We start from the raw sequence: 23095 nt of genomic DNA, 5'->3' as shown, positions 1-23095 counted from the left end.
AGTAACACCAGCAAAACTGGGATCCTTACCATGTTCCAGTCTTTCATAGTCTGAGTCCAGCAAGAATGTTTTAAATCGATTGGAAACATAGTGAAATGCTACAAACTTCAGGTAATACTGATTGAATTCAAACTCTGTTGGATACTGGTTGTGAATCTGAAATGCACAAATGATAGCAACATATATTACAACAATAATATATATTATTAAAAAAAATAAACTTAAACAGCAAAATATATTATTTATCTTACTTTCATCGATCAGGCACCTCTGCAAGCTTTTCTGCTACAACCTTATAACTGCTAGATTAAAATGGGTTTTTATCACTTCTGTCAAAGCACTATAGTGCTCTTAGGGAAAGGTTCCAAATATGTGTTTTAAAATTCTGTGGTCTTAATAATCATACAATCTACTGTTACTGCCATTTTCATCATCATTCCACAATGCCACTTTTGAAAAGTTGTTACAAAAGCATCTCAGTTTGATTTATTGAAGACTGATATTTTGTTTTCATACCTTGTATCATTATGAAGTTGCTAGCTGCATTGAGAGTTCTTGCAAACCAAATCATGGGACAGAAAGGGGGGGGGGCATAAAAATGCAGGCCTTATTTGAAAATATTTGCAATGCCTTGAAATTCCAGTTTTGGTTCAATAACAGCAATGAAAATCTTGCACCACACTGTCTGCTGGAACTGTATTAAAGCCAACTAGGGCAATGTGGTATTATTGTTTAAGTGGGCTAAAAGTGAAGTCAATATTTCTTCAAGTATTAGGAGTTACAAGGAATCTGTGATTGACTCACTAGGTGTTTTTTTCAAAACCAAAAACCTGGAAAGCAGCCGGGGGGGGGGGGTTGTCCTGAAAATCTGTTAGCAGTAGTGGGGGAGGAGTGTTTTACTTTTCACCCCTCCCACAGTTGCTGCCTCCCCACAGAAGAAAAGTAAAGTCCCTCACAGATCTTCCACATAATATGTAATTTGTCCTTTTTTTCTGCAGGAAAAGAACAGAGCAGGTGAAAAGGAGGCTGAATGGCTCCAGTATCCCCATTTTTCTTTAGGACCTTCAGTCACAACAATTACGATTTCTGTTAATTACTTAAAATGGATAAGTAGCATTTACTGAAGATGTGCATCCATGCCAAATGGGTTTTGAAAACAGATCTATAAGTTCCCAAGTGATTATGATGATGTTGATAATACTATGAAAGGAAAAAGCTACCCACAAAAACAATTCATTGAACATTTTTTTATATTCCACCAAATTCCTAGTGCTTTCTTCAAGTCTGGCAGGCAGAGTCCACAGCATCTAGAAGGTGGACATTGGCTACTCCTAGGACAGATAGTTACTATAGAGGTAGTGGGGTGGAAGGTGTTCTCATCATTTCAGTGAGATTTCATTTTAAGTGTACCTTTGGATTATACCCAGTCTATGTCTAGCCTACAAAGAACACACATGGCTGAGACAGCAACATATGCTGTAACTTTTCCTCACTACAGTAAGGGTGGGGAAGTGGAAAGAGGTAGGAAGAGAAGAAATAACTTTCACAGATAAAAGTTTTATGCAAATGCAGCATTATAACAACACATTAAAACTGACACGGGATTCTGGAGAAAGTGATGGAAGCTTTCTAGTGTGACATCACTGTCACAAATTCTGTCTTCCTAGAAACATCTACAAGATCTACCAGATGTTGCTATTGTGAAATAATGATTCACATTAATAATTCAGCTGACACCTGGAGATACTGGCATAAACAATGGCTTTTTGTAAGATGATGCAGTTCTAATTTAAGAATCCCTGTTTTATATGTTCTTTCTAGTTGAAACAAGGACGGCTTTTTTCCGCAGGATCATTCCAGTCTCATTCAGTGTGTTAAAAGTGGCATGCCATTAAAACCTTCACTTATTGCTTCTGATTGAATTTGCACAGCAGATCCAAAATAAAGAAACAGAAGGATTCCATTGTCATCTTTATGCAGAATTAATTAATTCTAGAAAACCATGTTCTACATAGGCAAGACTACAATCCAAAAAGTAGTTATTCCAGTGCAATGCTAGATTTGGCCATAGGAATCAAAAACCTTTGATAGAGGATAACAATATATGCGGAAAAAGAAACAGTGTCTTGAGACACCTTAAAGGCTAACCATTTTATTATAACACAAGGTTTCTTGAACTATAGTCCATTTCATGTACAAGGCAGCATGGCTATGATTTTCAGATGCCAGGAGCTAACAAGTGATGGCTATCACCACCACATCCTCTTTACAAGCTGATCTGCGCATCACATGTCCTCTGTTGGAAATATGATACTGAGCTGGATGATCCAGCATGTTCATTTTTGTTTCTTGGTGTTGACTCAGGTAGATGGGTTAGCACCAGTGAGCTCTGCAAATGTAGAAAAATCTTACCTGCAGGTGTCTCCAAATATTGGATTGGCCTATCGGGCAGTCACTATTTGTGATTGCCACCAACGTGCCACCTTTCCCCCCCAAAGCTTTATGGCAATGAAGAGGGCTTTAGGGTTCTCTAATTTGTGCTGAGATATGGAAAATATGTATTAAAAAAGAGAGAAAGATACTGCTGCTGTCACTTAACTTTACAAACTGCTTTGCAAGTGAGAGCTAGGGGGAGTCCTTTTTGCCAGAGGACTAGAGGCATAGCATCTATGGAGCAGATTTGTGGATACTTGCTTATATTTTCTTTGAGAAGTATGGTAGAAGTACATTACACTACTACCATGAAAACAGCTTTAATTTCACATTTTTCTGTCGCACTAAATTTATTTATCCTACTGAGAACATAAAACATGTTCCTCTTTTTCTAATATATTTGTCCATTACCCTGGTATGTTGGTACTTTGCATCTATCTATCTATCTATCTATCTATCTATCTATCTATCTATCATCTATCTATATTAGAGATAAAGATTTGCTCAACTTACCTGGTGAACACAATCCAAGAACTGCAAAAAGACAGGAGCAAATCCACTCCCCTGGCAATTGAGAGTCAAATTACTGCGCTGGCTGAACTTATGACCAAAGGACAGCCATTCTTTTTCCACCAGCATTCTGAAACCTTCAAGTGTTCGATAGAATGGATCGCTAAGTAATTGCACGAGAGACACCACCTGGATATCAAATGACATTTGTACTACATTAGATACAGCACATTAGAAACAATCTAGTATGTTGCATGAGAAATATCTGGGCACTGCTGTGATGTATACCTTTCCTTGTCTCTTTCCCCCTACCAGCTGTTTAGTGTACCTAGTTCTTCTATCTTTGAAGTGTGAGACCAATCAGCAGAACTGCTGTGAATGTGTACAATGTCAATATTGCTTGCAGAGTGATGCAAACCCTGCGTCACCATCAGATACAGCTTGCCAGAACAGTAAAGAATTGGGAGGGGTGAGGATGAGGCTCAAAGAAAAAAACAAGTTGTCCAACTTTTAAAATTTCTACTGCCCAATCACTCTGGGACCACTCCTCTGGTGCACATGGAATACACAAACCAGGAGCCCTTGGTTTCATGTTATATCTAAACCAGGGACCATGGTTTATAGCTCCCAAACAAGCCACAATTGATAACCAATCTTAAGTCATGTTTGCTGATAATAACTACTTAGGGAGCAACAAACTGCAATCCCTGGTTCGGGCACAATGGATTTATCCTACTCACACTAGGGGATGAATGAAATCAGAGCACACTGCTTTTTCACATTAAGCCATGATAACTCAGAAACTATGTTAGATATAGTAAGTAACCTGTTGCAATTTTAGAAAAAACAACATAGCCAATGAGATCTGGAATTACTGTTCATTTCTTCCACGGTTTGTTACATAGGACTAAAATTACTGGCAGTTTATTTTTACACCAAGCCTTTTCTAAACACCAGAATTATAGGACAAGAGTGCTTGCAAGTATGAATGTATGTGAGACAGATCCAGTTCCACACAGAAACACTACACATCAGTTGGCCATCAGCAAAAAAGTTCATTTCTTTCTAAAGGATTAAAGATTCAAGGGATGGGGTTTTTATATAAAAAAGTTATATAAAAGAAAGCTGTGAAGGGTTTTAAGTCTGATGCATTCTTTGGTACCTGAAGTTATTAAACAGATATAGTAAACTGGTCAGAGCAAAGTGATCTTTGCTGGCCATTAATATGTTATAGGCTCACCTGTGCTGTGATATCCCAGCCATCTTCCAGGCAAACCAAAACTGAAGAACCATTCTCAAGCAACTCCGATATAACCACACCCAACTGCATTATTCTGTGAAGCTATATACAGTATGTATATATAAAAGATGAAGAGCATATGTTAGAATGAAGGATAAATTAGTAAATAAAATGATTTCTGGAATCAAATTATGCTGATACTCAACAAACTAGTCTTGTAAAAATGAGTATTAGAAAGACTTATTTTTATATGAATATTATTCAACACCTTTGTCTAAAAGCTACAATCAGTTTTGTTTAAGTTTCACTGAGGACAGAGGTTATAAACAACAGATCAAGGAGGGAGGGTTGGAGGACATGGTATAGTGAAGCTTTTTTTACTGGCATCAGAAGTAATGCATAACCCAGCTCTAAGTTATAGGTTATGGGAAAGATTTTACCCATATTAAATCCAAAGAGGGCTTAGAACAGTCCAGAAGTCTAATACTGGCAGCCTTGATTGGTAATCTGATTTAAAAAATATTCTGTAATCTCTTCAAGCACCACTGACTCTTAGTCCATATAATAAAAAAGCTTGTGATTATTCTGTGTCACACTCTACAGCTGCGAAACGTGAGTGTGTATTCTACATTGGAGTAGGAAACTTGTGGCCCTCCAGATGTTGTTGCACTGCAATTCCCATCAATCCCAGCTAGCATGACCAATAGTCAGGGATGATGGGAGTTGTAGTATAACATAACCTGGAGGGCCTCAGGTTCCCCACCCCAAATTGGGGGGCAAATGAGATACAAAACTACTACCAATTGTGTGACTTGCTTTTAAAAAGTAAACTCCAAACATGGGGTAGGAAGAGATCCGGCATGGGTGGTTGGAGGCATTAATCTTTGCCCATCCACAGGGGTCCTGAATGGGTATTAATTAACTTAATTGCACTAAGAAATTGGTGGAAATAGAAGTCTTCCCCCTTCAATATTGGTGTGAGACCAATTGGGACCCCTGCAATGAAGAAAGGCTTAAAGCCCCCATTTGCCCCATATCAGGGCTCCAGTCTGCATAAGCTGCCCACCGCCCAACTGCAATATACTTTTAAAAAGCCATTGATTCTCAAATAATGTCTGCTGTAGAAAATCCTGGCTAAAAATATTTAGATGCAGTAGACCGTAACTTTTGAAACAAGTGTCTAATCTGCAGAGCACTCAAGCAGAAAATATCCATTTCAGTTCAAGGAGACTTGTGCCAAAGTACTGAATGAATACAATATGGTGGTTAGATCCTTAACTACAAAGGATAACCAACAATAAGAGATTAAGCCACATTGTTATTCATGTTACATCAATTTAAATACTGGAAATTTAAACTGAAATTGCTTTAATAAAAGCAGCAAAACATTTAAACTGACTTTGAGAAAGTAAATAATAACAACCATGTACTACATATTCATGACTGATTATAATTTATAGGGAGCCATGTAATGCTTCATTCGTCAAATCTCACGTCTGTCACTGTGAACACTGAAATACATCTGTCTGCATAAGAATACCGCATATGATATTTAAAGCAGTTATTGAAGAAAATGAGAATTTTTCACTGGACAGAAATAGCACTTTGTTATGCGTCAGAAATCACAAGACATTTATGACTCCACCATATCACTTTACCTGTGGGAACCACTCTGATTCTCCAAGTGCTTTAAGGAATGTTATTTCAGAATCTGCAGGAATATTGCTAGGGACACAAGCACTCATGAGCTTTTTAAAACTAGCTTTCACTTGCCGGATGTCACTGAACTCGACAGGAACAAATTCACAATTTAAAGCAAAATCAAGTTTGAAGCTCTGTGGACAAAGAAGGTATTTACTTGGGTTAATAATGTGCATTTAAAGTAAAATATTGCTTTATTTTACTTTAACACCTTATTAATAGTGTTACTTTAATATTAAGTGGTTTCCTGCCCTGCTCCCATTTTCATGAGCTGAATGGCTGTTATGCAAACAGGCTGCCACAACTGGATGTTACCCAATCCTCATGAGTCATAACAGGTGTTGATTTATTTAACAACCTTGATATTGTGTTACGGATGCTATGAACTGTCCTTTTTTGTACTACAGTGGTGCCTCGCAAGACGAAATTAATTCGTTCCGCAAGTCTTTTCGTCTTGCGAGTTTTTCGTCTTGCGAAGCACGGTTTCCCATAGGAATGCATTAAAAATCAATTAATGCGTTCCTATGGAAACCGCCCTCAGACCAGGTCTGGGGACAGTATGTCCCCCGACCTCTTCTGAAGGCCGGCGGGGGGCGAAAGTTTTTGCTCCCCCCCGCCTGCCTTCAAAAGCCGTCCAGGGGCTTTTAAATTGCCCCGGGGCGATTTAAAAGCCCCCGGGAAGGACTCGGCGGGTGCCAGAAGCCCCCCCAGAAACGAGGAAGGGACCTCGTAAGAGGCTCCGGAACGTGAACGGGGGAGCGGCGCTGTGAGTTCATCGCTCTTTTCGCGGAAGTGAAGCCGCGCTGCTGTTGCTGATGAGCGTCGACCTTTCTTCTTGAAAATCATCGTAATTGGCTGCAATTTACCCGTGAGTAAGGGGTATTAAAGATAGACTAAAGATTGATTTAAATTCGTTTAATTCGGCTGAAAACGGGAGGCGAGTAACAGGAAGTCCGCCTTCCGGTCCTGCTAATCAGAGCAAAGCAAAGAACCCGATGTGGGCTGAAGCGCTCAAAAGAGACTTTGAAATTAGTATGAAGGGGCATTAACAGACTGTGTTCTAGAAATTAAAAAGATTGAAGGATTAAATCTGTTGGTTTATTGCGCTAAGGAATCTTCCCCCTATTGTGAAGTGACGTGGAATTGAAAGGGATAACCGAGCTATCGGACTGCCAGTGTTGCAAAGGAGTACTGTCAGGCTGCTGAAACTTTTTCTTAAGTACAAATTGTTGCATTGATGGATACACTATCGCTTTAATACTGATATTGGAACCTTTCCGCTACCTTGTGGCATTATTTTGAAACAGAACTATCTGAAAGCCTCCTTTTTGAACTTGGGGACTATAAAAGTTGAAATAGGAACTTTGATGGCGGAAAAGAAACTTTCTTTCTTATGAAAACCCCCCCTAGTGGATTTGCGGAGGCATAGAGGTCTGGGAACTGTACCTTATTGGGATTTTTTGTGGTTTAATTGTTTACATTCTGGACTTGCCTTTCTCATGGATTGAAAGACTATTTGACCTTGAACAGAGGCAGCTGGGGAATGAGTGGCCCAGGGAAAACAAGAGCATCTAAAGCTAAGGAAGCTTTAGCTGAGGAAGCTAAAGAAAAGAAAAAAGATAAGAGAGCTGGGCAGCTTGTTCAAACAACGTTGACTCATCAACGCAGATCCTCGGTACCAACTGTGCTGACGGCGCAGGAGGAAGAAGTTGAAACGCTTGCAACAGAAGATATGGCAACTGGAGGAACTGATCCAGTCTTGAAACAAATTTTGGAACAACTGGCACTTTTGAATAAGAAGGTGGACGATCAGTCATCTAAAATTGACAGAGCTACATCTACTATCAGCAAGTTAACAGATCAGGTTTCCCAGCATACTCAGGCTATTGAGAAACTGCAAGGAGCTACGGCGGAGAACTACAAATTAGCTGCGGAAGCCAATCAAAAAGCTGAGCAAGCGTGCAAAAAGGTGGAGGAGATCAAAGGGGAAGTAAGACCTCTGAAAAGACAGGTAGGAGAACAGCAAGCCTACCTGTCAATGGTGGAACTGAAAAGTAAGGAATGCAATCTTAGGCTGAGGGCCGTCCCAGAGCTGGAGCAGGGCAACCTAGAGGAATTTTTGACGCAGTTGTTTTCTAAATTTTGGGGGGTTGAGGAAGATAAAGACTTCAAAATTGTGACGGCCTTCAGATTGGGAAGATTGGTTAAGAAAGACAAGTCCAGAGACTGTTTGGTTTGTTTGAGAACAAGAGAGGAAAGAGACAAGATACTAGGCCAACATTTTAAAAAATCTCTGGAAGTTGAAGGCAAAAGGGCAGAAATTTATAGAGACATTCCTAAATATCTGTTGGACCTTAGAGCCTCATATACAGACTTGGCTAAATTGTTAAGGTACAACGCAATCCCTTACAGGTGGGAATTTCCTCAAGGTCTATCATTCACCTACAAAGGAAAGAAGGTAAGAATTAAAACACCAGAAGACCACCAGAAGTTCCTACACGACAACGAGGAGGACCTCCAAAAGAGAGCTGCAGATTCTTGGCCTCCACCACCGGGATCACCACCAAGACCCGTACCATCTGGAGGCGGACCGGCACCACAGCCTTCGGGAACGGAGGACAAATTAGATACCCAACTGTGATATCTAAGAAGTAGACCAGGATGTCTCTACAGCTTCTTAGTTGGAACATAAATGGCGGGAATTCTCCAGAAAAACGGAGAAAAGTATTTCATATTTTGAAAAAAGAACAATTGGACATTATTTGCCTGCAAGAAACACATGTGACAAGACTCCACAGAAAAGTGTTAATTAACAAAAGGCTAGGCCAAGAATTTATCTCATCGGACAAAGTTAAGAAAAGAGGAGTGGTGATATATGCAAAGGAGAACTTGTCACCAAAATTCGTATTCAAAGATGAACAGGGTAGAATTTTGGCAATTGAAATTCAGACACAAGGAGAAAAGTTTTTAATTCTAGGAATATATGCCCCAAATGATGGAAAATCGGAATTTTTCAAGAAGCTGCATGAGACTATGCTGGACTATTTGGATTACAACAACATTATCATGTTGGGAGATATGAACGGCGTCGCCTCAGTGAATATGGATAAGTCGCAAAGTGCTAATATAACGAAAGACGGCAGACTACCAAAAACCTTTTTCGAAATGACTGACAATTTGGATTTGATTGATATATGGAGGATCAAGAACCCTCTAGGGAAAGAAGGAACTTTCTTTTCTGAGGCCCACATGACATGGACGCGAATCGACCAAATATGGATAACTAGAGGGCTGGCACCTAAGACTAGAAAAGTGGAAATCTGCCCAAAAACCTGCTCCGACCACAACGCTTTGAGAATGGAATTGAGATTAAATACAACCGGATCTTTCAGATGGAGAATGAACGACGCTTTGTTAAGAGATCAGGAGATTGTTAAGAAGGCCCAAAAAGTTTTAAAGGATTACTTTGAAATAAACTTAAAGACAAATGTGGAAAAAAGAACAATCTGGGACGCAAGTAAAGCAGTTATGAGAGGGTTTCTAATACAGCAGAATACGATTAAAAAAAGGCTCTGGAATGAAAAGAAGGAGAAGATTTTGGAGAAAATAAGAGAAGGAGAGAAAAAACTGAGATCCAGGCCTAAATCAAAGGAAGTATTGAGAGAAGTGAAGTTTTTCCAGGCACAATATTCGAAACTGATAAATCAAGAGGTGGAATGGAAAATTAAACAAATGAAACAAAGATCCTTTGAATCTGCTAATAAGTGCGGGAAGTTGTTGGCTTGGCAGTTGAAAAAGAGACAAAAGCTTAACACAGTTACAAATCTAGAGATTGAAGGGAGAATGGTTCAGAAACCCGAGGAAATTAGAAAGTGTTTCCAGAGATATTTCAAAGAACTTTATTCACAAAGGCCACAAAAAGGCTCGGAGGTGGACCAATTTGTCACAACTAATGGATTACAAAAAATACCCCAGGAAATGAGAGCAACCCTGAACTGTAATATTACAATCCAAGAAATTGAATGCGCCATTCAGAACCTCCAACTGGGCAAGTCTCCGGGACCTGATGGACTTACTTCCAAATATTACAAGGCATTGAAGGATTCATTGATACAACCATTGTTGGAAGTTTGTAACCAGATTATGGAGGGGAGGAAGGCACCGGAAACGTGGAAAGAAGCTTTCATCACGTTGATACCAAAATCAGAAACTGAAAAAACTCAACTTAAAAACTACCGTCCTATCTCACTCCTAAATGTGGATTACAAAATCTTTGCAGACATTTTGGCAAGCAGGTTTAAGAAAGTATTAAATGAAGTGATTCATAAGGACCAAGCAGGCTTTCTCCCTGGCAGACATTTATTTGACAACACAAGAAACATCATTGACATTTTGGAATTTTTACAGACTAACTCAAATACAAGAGCGGTGTTGATCTTTATTGATGCGGAGAAAGCCTTTGACAACATTTCTTGGATGTTTATGAAGAAAAATTTGGAAAGGATGGGAGTAGGGCGGGGGTTTGAAAATGGAATAGAAGCAATTTATTCAGAACAAAAAGCTAAATTGATAGTAAACAACGTGGTGACAGAGGAGTTCAAAATTGAAAAAGGGACACGACAGGGGTGCCCTCTATCTCCTCTGTTGTTTATTTCAGTCCTGGAGGTGCTATTGAACATGATTAGAAATGACCGGTTGGCACAGGGAATTGTGGTCGGAGAGAAACAATATAAACTGAAAGCATTTGCAGATGACTTGGTATTAACATTACAGGAGCCAGCCTCTAGTACTAAAAGAGCGTTAGAATTAATTTCTGACTTTGGTCGGGTGGCGGGATTCAAGCTGAATAAACAAAAAACTAAAGTTTTAGCAAAAAACTTGACAACTACTGAAATAGAGGAGTTCAGAAAAGAAACAGAACTAAATGTGGTTAAAAAAGTAAAGTACTTAGGGGTGCACCTGACCTCCAAAAATTTGAATTTGTTTAAGGACAATTATGAGAAATGTTGGTCAGAGATCAAAAGAGACTTGGAAACATGGTCAAGACTGAAACTTTCCTTGTTGGGCAGAATAGCTGCTATAAAGATGAATGTATTGCCGAAAATGCTATTTTTGTTTCAGGCCCTCCAGATCGTGGATAAGGTGGAATGTTTTGGAAAATGGCAGAGGGATATATCTAAATTTGTCTGGCAGGGCAAAAAGCCCCGAATAAAGTTTAAAATACTAACAGATGCGAAAGAAAGAGGGGGGTTTGCCCTGCCGGACTTGAAGTTATATTATGAATCTGCAGCCCTCTGCTGGTTGAAGGATTGGATTTTGTTGGAGAACACCGATGTCCTCGACCTGGAGGGATTTGATAATGCTTTTGGGTGGCATGCATATTTGTGGTATGACAAGGTTAAAGTTCATAAATTGTTCAAAAACCATATTGTCAGAAGGGCAATTTTTATGGTCTGGTCAAAATATAAAGACTTATTGGAGAGTAAAACTCCGAGGTGGCTCTCACCGATGGAGGCCAAAGCACGTAAAAGACTCAATATGGAGGCCCACTGGCCTAAATATTGGGAAATAATTGAAAAAATTGGAGATAAATGGAGGTTGCAGAGTATGGAAAAGTTAAAAAACAAGGTGCGAGATTGGTTGCATTATGCTCAAATTCAGGAAGTTTTTAAAGCGGACAAAAAAGTGGGTTTCCAGGAGGAAAAATCGAAACTAGAGACAGAGTTGCTTGAGCCAAAATCTAAGCTAATTTCGAGAATGTACAACTTGCTGCTTAAATGGAATACACAGGATGAGATTGTTAAATCCTCCATGACAAAGTGGGCGCAGGACTTGGGGCATAACATTATGTTTGAAGACTGGGAAAGGTTATGGAACACCGGAATGAAATTCACGGCATGTAGTGCCTTGAAGGAAAATATTATGAAAATGACATACCGGTGGTACATGACCCCAGTCAAGCTTGCAAAGATATATCACCTGTCTGATAATAAATGTTGGAAATGTAAAGAAGAGGAAGGGACATTTCTACACCTCTGGTGGACCTGCCCGAAGGTGAAGGCCTTCTGGGAGATGATACATAATGAACTAAAAAAGGTGCTTAGATTTACCGTACCCAAGAAACCGGAGGCCTTCCTCTTGGGCATGGTAGACCAGAGGGTGGCCAAGAAAGATAGAACTTTCTTTATGTACGCTACTACAGCAGCAAGGATCTTGATGGCAAAGCACTGGAAGACACAAAATCTACCCACACTGGAAGAATGGCAGACGCAGCTGATGGACTATATGGAACTGGCTGAAATGACTGGCAGAATTCGAGACTCGGGAGAAGAAGAAACGGAGGAAGTTTGGGAAAAATTTAAGGACTATTTGAAAAAGCATTATAAGTTGTATGAATGTTAAAAAATGCTCCTTTCTAGGAAAGTACAGCTTCAGTATCGATAAATTTTTTGAATTGGTAAATAAGGCACAACAAGACAGAAGTGGTGTAATGAAATAATTTTATTGTGTTGAAACTAAAAATTAATGGATTTGGATTGAAATGTTTAGAGACCAGATATCACGATAAAATGGAAGATATATTATTATGTTTAAAATAAGTCAACAAATTGCTGAGGTTTTGGATTTACAGAGAATGCAGTGCTCGGAAGATGGGGGGAGCCCATTAGATTTATGGAAATATGTATTTGCAATTTGAATTTTGTATATTATAAACCTAATAAAAATTATATTAAAAAATAAATAAATAAAAGCCCCCGGGAAGGCAGGCAGGGGGGACAAAGACTTTTGCCCCCCGCCCGCCTTCAGAAGAGGTCCTGGACCTCTTCTGAAGGCTGGCGGGGGGCAAAAGTCTTTGCTCCCCCCCGCCTGCCTTCAAAAGCCATCCGGGATAGCGGGAAGCGCTTCCCTGCTATCCCGGACCGCTTTTAAAATGCTGGTGGTGGGGAGCAAAGCCTTTCGGCCCCCAGCCTTCCTGGACCTCTTCTGAAGGCCGGAGGGGGGGGGAAAGGCTTTGCTCCCCACCGCTAGCGTTTAAAAGAGGTCCCCGGAGATTTCCCTATGGGCTTTCTTCTTGCGAAGCAAGCCCATAGGGAAATTCGTTTTGCGAAGCGCCTCCAAAACGGAAAACCCCTTCGTCTAGCGGGTTTTTCGTCTTGCGAGGCGTTCATCTTGCGGGGCACCACTGTATTTTGTATAAACTGAAGGTCTAACTAATCATACTCCTTGCATTTCACTGCCATTTAACCCACCATGTGCAGTTTTCCCCTTTTGCACCCACGTGTGCAGACACAAGTGGACTCTTGTCTACAAAAACTTAAGCCATATTATGTTAAGTCTTTCTTTTGCTTTTGGAAGTACATTTGATACATGTTCACAATTCTTAACTCAATGAGTAATAAATGTGTATCTCTTTCAATGTTCAGGGAGAGAAACTTCTATAGTTGTGATCATTTAAGTAGTCATACACTCTAAAGATATCCTGCAAACTAGCATACAGTTATGAACATTTAATGCCTAGTGAAATCAGTAGGGCTTAAACCTGCATAATTCTGTGCTGTATTGCACCACAGTTACATACAAATCTCCCCTTTAAAAGCAGCCAAGCAAAAATACAAAATTATAACTGGAAAGCATCCATACCCTTAGTTGAGATTTTTCTCCAAATATGTAGAGGGAAGCCTGGCGTTTCAGAAGCCGGTTTTGAAAATATGCACTACTGCTGGTATATGAAGGTGAACCATCTTTCCCTGCTAATCTTGCACCAACATCGAGGAATGGCATTTGAGTGCTGATAAACCGACTGCTAGAACGAAGACTTGCCCACACACCTTTAGAGAGATTAAAAATAGAATGAAATATTTCATATTTTCATGGAATTGGACTATTTTGTAACTCTCCAGTAAAGAATGTGCATTGTTTGAAAAGAAAGCATTTGCATCTCAGTTACAATGTTTTCGGATAGGTCACACATAATGTACCTGGAAAAAATGTGCCAGCTTTGGGTTTGACTAGATGATGCTTTGGGTCTCTTCCAATTCTACAATTCTATTCTATGAAGTAATGCATAGCCAAAATCTGCCTAAACTGAGATAATAATCGAAACCATGTCGCATTTAACATTAATACAGAACTCTTCCTGTGCATTCCTATGCATTTTGTATGGCTGTCTGGTGGGTGTCGCCATGTTCCTGCCATACTGTTACTGTTACTGTTCAGTGAAGGTGGGGAAAAGAAGCTACTAGTTCAAAGATGTTTTATTGCTTGCTTTGGCTGCCATCACAAAACCACTTCATGTAGCTGGTTTCTATGTTGCAACAGTAAAACAAGCAACATCACATCAGTTGGGCTAGTGAGCCATGTGGTTAGATCTCAAGCCCATATAGATGCAGTAATGGCACTGGGAGTGAACCTATGATCTAGGCCAAATGTAGGAAACCTTTTGTGCTCCGTATGTTGCTATACCACTGCTGCCATCAGTCCCATCAAGGGTGGCCAATGGACTGAGATGATGGGAACTTTAGTTCAGCAACACCTGGAAGGCCAAAGGATTTCCACATTGGATCTAAAAAATCCACTTGCTGTATGCTTGCATATGTTACAATTACAGTGTGTAGCTTGACCATGGTGTCAGCCAAACTACCAAGATGTATGATCTAGGCCACAACCTTGCTGCCTCTTTTCTCCAGGTGTTGTTTCATATGAGAGCGTATAAGGCCACAAGAGGCTCTATTCTAGCACCAATCATTCTTTAAGAACTGCAAGTGCAGCAACGGACCAATCTTACAGTGCATTGGAATGGGGGCCATTGGCTTATGCATGTAGTACCAAAAATAGTAGTTTGAGTACTCCTGGTGAAATAGGTACACACTTTGAAAAGGTGATTTATTTTACTAAAGCGGTAAAAATAGGGACATGCCTGCTGATGTATCAAAGTCAGTCTGCTTGCTTTAGATGTGAACATAGAGGACACAAAGAAAAATGGTTTCTTAGGAAATTGAAGCTGGTAAGCTGCTGCAGTTCCTTCTCTGAAATAAAGCAAGCTGTAGCAAACACTTCAGCAGGGAGCACATGTTTAATCTGACTTTTGTTTTCCATATTATTAGTAAAAAACACACCAAGATTTGTTACCGAAGAATCACAGCTTACACAGAAAATAAATGCTATTCCTCATTTTTTTTAATTAAAAGCCAAAGGATGTCCAGGAGAAAGCAACCCATCCCACTTTTTGCTATCGACAAAGGAGAGCTTGATTATAATTTGCACCACATAGAAGCAACAGTCACAGCTAATTGAAAAGCACATGCAGACTATAACAGGTACCAGTGATGAGTTACAGCGATTAAAGGGTTTACAGGTCTCTACGTATCACTCCCCAGCTACTATTCCTTGCCACAGAAGTTTTTTATTAAAAAAACAACAACAAAGCAAAAGTGGCATACAACACATTTCCTGTTCTCATTTTGAGATCATTGTTTTATCAGTGCTAATAATTATGTCACCAAGGTCTATGTTTATTACCTCTGTAAAATGTTACTAAATAATGATTTTAAAATTTATGTCAGCATGAATGTTTACTCAGTAGATAACAGCATTTCTTTACTCTGTGGCTACTGAGTATCAAAGCTTGGATGATGAGATAATATATTCTTTATCATTTTCTTGCAATGATGGCAAGGATACTTATGATCTAGAAGTTATTCCATATCATCCTGCAGCAAAGCTGTCACATGCTAACTAAATTGCGTGCCTAAGCAAGTTTACATGGTTTCTCTATACTGATATGCATAATCATGGAGATGGTAGAATGTACTATTAGTGCAAAGAATACGGTACCTTGATAGACTCTTCCTGATTTGGAATTTGAATGTGTGAAACATTTATCTCTGTACCCAAGCACTGGCAGATAGCAGTAAGGACAGGAGGAAAAGGAGGAGCAATGGAATGCACATTGCAATGAGACAGTCACAGCAAATTGAACAGGAAAGAAGAAAAAGGTTACTTGTACATTTCTATTTACTTGATTAAAATAAAACAACTGCTAATTATATTTGATTTTAATGGCTAGCGCCAAGGAATCGCCAAAAAGGGGAAAAAAGAAAAGCAAATCAAGCTAAGATAATTTGGGGAAAAGAATAGGAGGGGGGAAATTCTATATTAAATCATTTACCAAACAGAATAATGTTTATGGCCACTGCAATTAATTGCAGACATGCAAAACAGCCAAAATGATGTGCCCTTGTATTATACCAAATGGAAACTTGTCCGTTGTGAAAAACATTTTAAAAATGTGTGAGATTTGTCAGTTAAAAAATGTTTAGCACAACTTATCTCTATTGCCCACTTTGATTGCCAGAAGCGTAAAATTAATCTAAATGCAGGGCAGACGTCCGCATAACCTTACCTAAACAGATCTACATTCCTAAAGCACCATGCAAAGCATGTGGTTATTTACAGTCACATTAATAGCATGCATTATTTTGTTCTTGGGCAGTCCTGTCCAGCAGCACTCATGCACTGTGTGGGAGGGAGAAGACGACCTAGTCCTCCCATAGGATTAAGTTACTTAGGCCATTTGGTATAATGGAAATGTAGTTTTAAATAGAAAACCACAGTAACAATGACTCCTGCTTTGTTTTAGAAAATTTTCTTTTCTTGCTTAGATTCCAAATTTTTCTACACAGACATCAAAGTATTTGAGAGCAGCAGGGGACCATTATTCCTGTGGAAACATTCTATTTCACTAACATTACCACTTAATATCTAGATGGCTGGAGGATAAACTGGATGCCAAACATTGTTTCAGATACCTGATTAAGTACCATACCATACTTGAGCCAAATAAAAAAGGGAATTAGAAGCAGAAGCCTCTACTTCAAGTAATATGTTCATACTCCTGCAAAATGAAACTATTTGGTCACATTTCTGACAGATACCATAAACAATGGAATCTAGTATGCTTGCCAGTACATCCACATTTTAGAGAATTCTTGCTTTTATTTAAAAAAAAATAATTCTAGTAACTAATTATGGAGATAAGGGTAAAAATAAGTAAATATAAGGCAATGATTGCCAAAGAGACTAAATCTAGACGGGGCCTTCTATATGGAGCTTCTAATTGTTATGGTTGCAGACTTTCTTTTTAAAATCAGGACAGAATACGTGTAAAAGAATAAGCTGCACTGTAAAGTTAAAAATAGTTGTCATCACTTCTGCTGATGCTGAATTGTTGGATTATAATAAATTAGAACTCATATTGGTCAATGTCAAAAACGTTAGCATATTTAATTAACCTGCACAATTTAACCTGATAATAGTGAACATTAAAAAATGTGCTTCCCTGGCTGCAATTTTTTTTTTTAAAGTTACAGTAAATTAAGTTTTTTGTTTATATAGAATGTGACACAGAACAGTCATGAAATGTACACATACAGTACTTCTGAATAAAACAGTCAGAAATGAAGTGTTCACTGTCTGCATGGACACTCTGGAATGGAAAATATGGGAAACCACAAGTTGTGATATTATGCGGGGGATCCCAGACTGTGTTCAAGTGTACTGCCATAGTGCATTCTTAATTACTCACTTCCTAATTCAGTGGTAAAGTACTTCCCTACAGGACTTTGGGAGTGAATAATGGCAGCATGACAGGAGAGGAATCATAGATTATGCTCTACCGACTGAGTTATGCTCCCCATAACAGGGGTGAGTTATTATTCTTCCCACCATGTTCATTTCCTGCCACTGTTACATATGATCTGGTTCTCAAGTTATATGACGGCAATGCTGGAAGATCTCTGTGACTGACAATTACTCCTAGACAGAGGCTTTCAGGTTTAGAGTGTTGCCACTGACTAGCTTCCAAAAGAATTGTGGTACTTTATTCATAGATTCTTTCTCTGTAGGCACAGTACAAGAACCCTTCTATATTATACGCCCTTTGTGCTAAACTAGCTAGCATGCAGCTCTAAACCATGGTTAACCACAGATATGCCACAGAAAACTGAGCAAAATGTTGGGCTCATGTGCTCTCCTCATCTTTCCTCCTCCAAAGATTTCAGTTTCAAAATAGGTAGGTGAGTGATCTAGGAATCCTAGTTTAAAACAAACAGTAGTTAATTGCTAGACAAGCAAAATTCAAATGATGCACTATGAAGTTGGCTTGTTTAGCAACTAGGCTTTAAAGGTTCCTAGTTAACATATACCACTTAAGTACAGATTCTTTGAAATGCTCCTGGCAGCATGAGAGCCTGATGGCTTGCTTAGACTTCTGAAGGTCCACTTATTGCTAAGCCATGATTTAGTGTAACATACAAACTGTTTCATAAACTCAAGTGATACACTAATAGGCTTTGCTAATGACCAGTGTAAAACACACCCATGTACTTGTGCACAATCCCACCTTGCTTTCTCAATTCAATGCAGTTCAATTGGTACTGTCATTTTTCAGTCCAGAACATTAGTCATATTGTAGTCAACAGATAAACCTGCCTTAAATTCAAGAACTCTGGAGTAATTGGGCAATGAAGTGAGCCTCTAGACAGACTACTGTCTTCACAATTCAGCACCTTCATTACTTTTCCACAGTATATAACCAGTTATACAAAGCATTACAAATTCTACTCTCACTTCATTGCTAAGGGTGTATTACATTTTAAAACATAATTTCTATTAGTTTCTAAATCTATTAGTTGCTAGAACATGATTTTCCAATGATACCTGTGCAGATATATTTAACTTCAGATTTAAAGTGTCACTCTTCTCAGTACTTAATACTCCAGTTCTGGTTATTCTATATCACCACGTTCAAGACTGACAAGCATACTCCTTCGGCTTCTGCATGTATCACTTTATGCAGAGGAATATTTACACTTAAACACTCTGCTGACTGCACAGCCTCAGTTAAGTGAGAATCTGGACTGGCCATGATACAATTCAAAGTGATCAATATAGGTTGTAAATGAAGATAATTATTGGTGTTTAATAAATATTGGTGTATAATAATAATAATAATAATAATAATATAGTTGAAAAGTAATTTTTACTTCATCATTACAAGTTTGTTCATACATTATTTTTGTGATATAAGTAACTGAAATAAAGCAATACTCTTCACAATTCACCTCTGAGCTACCTTATGGACCAATTAGAAGCTACAACTGCCTGAAGCCCAGTAGTATTTACAACTATTATCTGAAGTGGAAACACTGGCCTGGAGATATCCACATATTGCAGAAGTGTGTGTGCACATATTTGCATGGCCATACCAGCTTGTTAAACAGTTGCCGCTGCCGCTGCCTTTGTGATAGGTTCTGTGTGTGTAAATGACTCCATGGGCTCAGTTAATTTTCCACCCACAAGACAGGATTGGTGGCACCCATCATCTGCTAAAGAGCATAGCCCCCGTCTAGTGAACAGAATTTGCATGCACAGCTCTTGGGTGCTGGCTGCAGGAATCCAATAACAAGAACCACATGCATATCCATTTGCATGTGCAGTTTCTATTTCAGCAAGGGTAAGCTTGCTCTCAAAAGTGGATCATGTGGAGTTTGGTAGACTAGTTGGTAGTATTTGGTATATCCTGATAAACAGAAGGGTAACGCAATAGCAATTCCTCAAATGTTACCATTATTTTCATATTACATCCCCGTGTAGGCTTTGAACTAGTCTTACTAACCTCCTCGGGCAAAGCTATTGGATAGATTTACATCCAACTGTCCTGGCACTACCTGCTTAAACACAGTGGACATTCTTGAAGCCCTCCTTTCAGTGCCTAAAGTCAGTCAAAAAGAATGGAGAGATTAAAAGTACAGTATCATGCAAGATGACATTACCTATTTGTTATCCTGACCTGGGGCCCAGGAGGTATTTTAAAAAATTACACAGAAATGTTCTTCTTATGACTTATATATCTAATTGTTGCTAGTTTACAACATTTAAGAGACATTACACATAATTAAAAAAGTATACATTTGCAGCATCACAGAAGGTTAGGCATGGCTAACACAATCAAAGTATTTAACAACAAATGAAGCAAGGCATGCACAATTTGGTGATGGTGTTATGTTATGAGAAAAGCCAGAATTTAGATACACTTGATTTCACCAACTGATTAAGCCAAATGGACATACTTGGCAAGTTGCATGCTCCTGTGTCTAAGACAGCAGCTTTTACCTTTGCATGAACCCTATCAGGTTTCATCACATGACAACTGAAATAGAATATTAATGCATTTCTTAATGACTTCATCAAGACCTATCTACAAAAAGCTTATTACATTTTAGTCTCTTTGCTTAAAAAAACCCTATTCCTATGTTTGTTAGAGAACAAAAAGTAATCAATTTCTTCAGCATAAATTTCTAATACTTTGATATAAGCACTGTACATTTTTTCCACCTATATGGAATAGAATTTCATTGATTAACAATTCTGCTTAAGTCAAGTCATTTTACTTTTGAATTTACCCTGAAAAATTTATATGCAGAAAACATGCAAAAACCAGACAGGTCATCTATGTGGACAGTGAACCATTCAGACAATGGCACACTGAGAGAATATAGAGATAAAACTAGGAAACAAAACAAAATAAATAATAACACAGTCAGACTGGTCTTACATTTAGCATAGCTATATAAAAGCATAACATTACCTGGAGACAAAGCAATTGTTGGCCTGACAGTGAGAGTATTGCCATTCATTTTACAATGGACAGAAATTGCATTCAGTAAGGCTTGAAGGTATTTTTCTTGTTCTATGCTGTTTGATGATTCTAGTGATGTAGGAGCTATGCAAACAAAAGAGGGAATAAATTATATTGATTCTTTATACAGCATATTTCATGTCATTGAAGTGAAAGCATTACCCACTGCATGCTCTTATTTAGATAGATGAATATTACTCCTAAGATCAGACATGATAAAGAATGTTGAGAAAATGGTAAATATATTCTGGCATTAAAAATAAAACCCAACAAATAAAATTTGATTAAACTATTGATCACCAACCTACCTCCAAGTATCAATGGGAAGTACATATTATCCTTCTGTGATCACAAGTATAATATATAAAGAATAAATTCCAGTGGCAATAATTTTGATTTCAGAATATCAGGATCACTCTCCTATTAAAACAGGCCTGTTTACATGCCAAACTATGGCTTACAAGGACCACATTAATGTGCATGTTCCTGGAGAGGAGTCTGCGGCTGCTTTGTTTCTTGTTGGGTTTTTGCTGTCTCTAAGATGGAGTGAGCTCCCGTTGCTTGGTCCCTGCTCCTGCCAACCTAGCTGTTCGAAAAGACGTCAAAGTAGATAAATAGGTACCGCTTTATAGCGGGAAGGTAAACGGCGTTTCCGTGCGCTGCTCTGGTTCCCCAGAAGCGGCTTAGTCATGCTGGCCACATGACCCAGAAGCTGTACACCGGCTCCCTCGGCCAATAAAGCGAGATGAGAGCCGCAACCCCAGAGTCGGTCACGACTGGACCTAATGGTCAGGGGTCCCTTTACCTTTAAAAAGCTCATTATGGACGTTTACTTAACATGCCCCCATATATAGTTTCCTTTATGGCTATGGAGGCAATTTCTTTCCTTTTCATGTATAAAAACATGTCTGCTCATATTAATAAGGATAACATGCCGATGAAGAATGTCACTTTTGCTATGATGAAAGCTACTCCCAAAATACTTCCTGGGTATAGCTCATTAATAGGGTTGCAAAAAATACAGGCAAAGACTGAGTCTGGTGGGTGGAACTTAAATTTATGAAGAGAGGAAGATGTTTGCTTACTTTATGAAAATACCCTTCTTGTTACAGTTATCCTCATATGAGGCTCTCACCCATTTTATTTTTCCACAACTAGTTTTGTTCTTAGAGGCAGACCCCTTTTACCCCAGGGCCCTTTTACACTTCCCCATTCCTATTCTCCCATTTTAAAACTTTGCCTCTTTCCCCGTTTCCCCCCTTCTCCTGCGAGCCCACTCATTGAGCCCCCCCCCCAAACAGTGCAGAGAAGGGGGCAGTCTCTATTTGTGAATAATTCTGTTTATGTAACCACCAAACTTTGGACTACACATGATGTGATTTTAGTACGGTGGTTTTCTATTGGGGTAAAGCCAAAGTTCTACCTCTGCTGCTATGTTTTATTTTTGCAAATTGCTCAACTCTTGTAGTTAAGCTTAAGGAGTAATGTAATCTAGTATTTTAAAATACTGAAAGTAGATACCAGTACACACCCACACAAACTTGCACAGCTATGCTTTGTAGATTATTTGCTGAGCCACTGTGGAAAATTCATTTATTGTGTGTATGTATTTTACTTACAAACTCACACAAAGTAGTATGCCATTCATAGGATTATGCTGAAGTATTTAAGCCATGAACATCTATCCTCATCATGAACTCTTGAATGATTCACCGCTTATGTAACTTGTGCATAACTATGAATTATTCTATCCACTGTCCTCTTCAGAAATTCCATAAGGCAAGTTGTTCAGGCAGGCCAGCAACACCAATGTTTATCTCAGGAATAAGCCCTTTCCCTCCTTTCCAAATTAGATGAACTCTGAGGTTCATCTCCATGTTGGCTCTGTGCCTCACAAAGGCAGAACAGGAATTTTGTACCCCAGGGGAATGCCAGATGAGGCCGCAGCATGCCTCCACCCCTCAGATTCTAGTGAATGAGAAGCATTCTGTATGCTGCTTACTGGAGTGATACTGCAGAGCAGCCTTTCCCAACCTCGAGCTCTTTGGGTGCTTTACATTACAGCCACAATTATTCTTGAGCACCGGCGGCTGATGGGAGCTGGAGTCCAATATATCTAAAGGGCACCAGGGGGGTGGGGATGGGCACTGGTATCCACATAATTCCATGACAACATGGTACTCTTGTTTGATGAACATTTTAGTAAATGTCTATGACCTCTAGTATCCACTTCCTGATGGTGGTTTCTCTAAGACACTTCAGAAGGAAGTTCACAAGAAGGCATAAGCAATTCAACCCATCATTCATTCCATTATGCTCCTAAGTATTTTTATTTCAATTATCAGCCCCAATGCAAATATTTGCAATGTTTCAGAGAGAAGGGGAGAAATACAAGAGATGGCCCTGTATTTATAATGGTTTGTGTCCAATGTAAGTCTCTTGTTTTTACACTTGTACGATGGGACTCCCCACTTTCACAGTGTGACTCATAAATCTTTCCAGAAGTTGTCCCA

At 39.0% G+C, this 23095-nt stretch overlaps 1 protein-coding gene across 2 annotated transcripts in view; it reads right to left on the bottom strand.

The window, feature by feature from the left end:
- Nucleotides 1–23095, bottom strand: part of SBF2 (SET binding factor 2) — a 214480-nt gene that overhangs the window by 16015 nt on the left and 175370 nt on the right. Inside the window, exons 28-35 of one of the 2 annotated variants that reach the window (XM_081918027.1) lie at nucleotides 20532–20666; nucleotides 19560–19655; nucleotides 15719–15781; nucleotides 13526–13713; nucleotides 5842–6018; nucleotides 4184–4285; nucleotides 2947–3132; nucleotides 30–156 (exon numbers count right to left, since the gene is read on the bottom strand). In XM_081918027.1, coding sequence (XP_081774153.1) covers nucleotides 30–156; nucleotides 2947–3132; nucleotides 4184–4285; nucleotides 5842–6018; nucleotides 13526–13713; nucleotides 15719–15781; nucleotides 19560–19655; nucleotides 20532–20666 — 1074 coding nt within the window. The remainder of the gene's footprint in view (nucleotides 1–29; nucleotides 157–2946; nucleotides 3133–4183; nucleotides 4286–5841; nucleotides 6019–13525; nucleotides 13714–15718; nucleotides 15782–19559; nucleotides 19656–20531; nucleotides 20667–23095) is intronic. The other variant, XM_081918028.1, reaches the window with a different exon arrangement.

This window comes from Podarcis melisellensis (assembly GCF_964234715.1).
Source record: "Podarcis melisellensis genome assembly, chromosome: 1".
Classification (NCBI taxonomy): domain Eukaryota; kingdom Metazoa; phylum Chordata; class Lepidosauria; order Squamata; family Lacertidae; genus Podarcis; species Podarcis melisellensis.
Note: the sequence above shows the minus strand (reverse complement) of the source record. Positions and strands in the feature narration are given on the sequence as shown.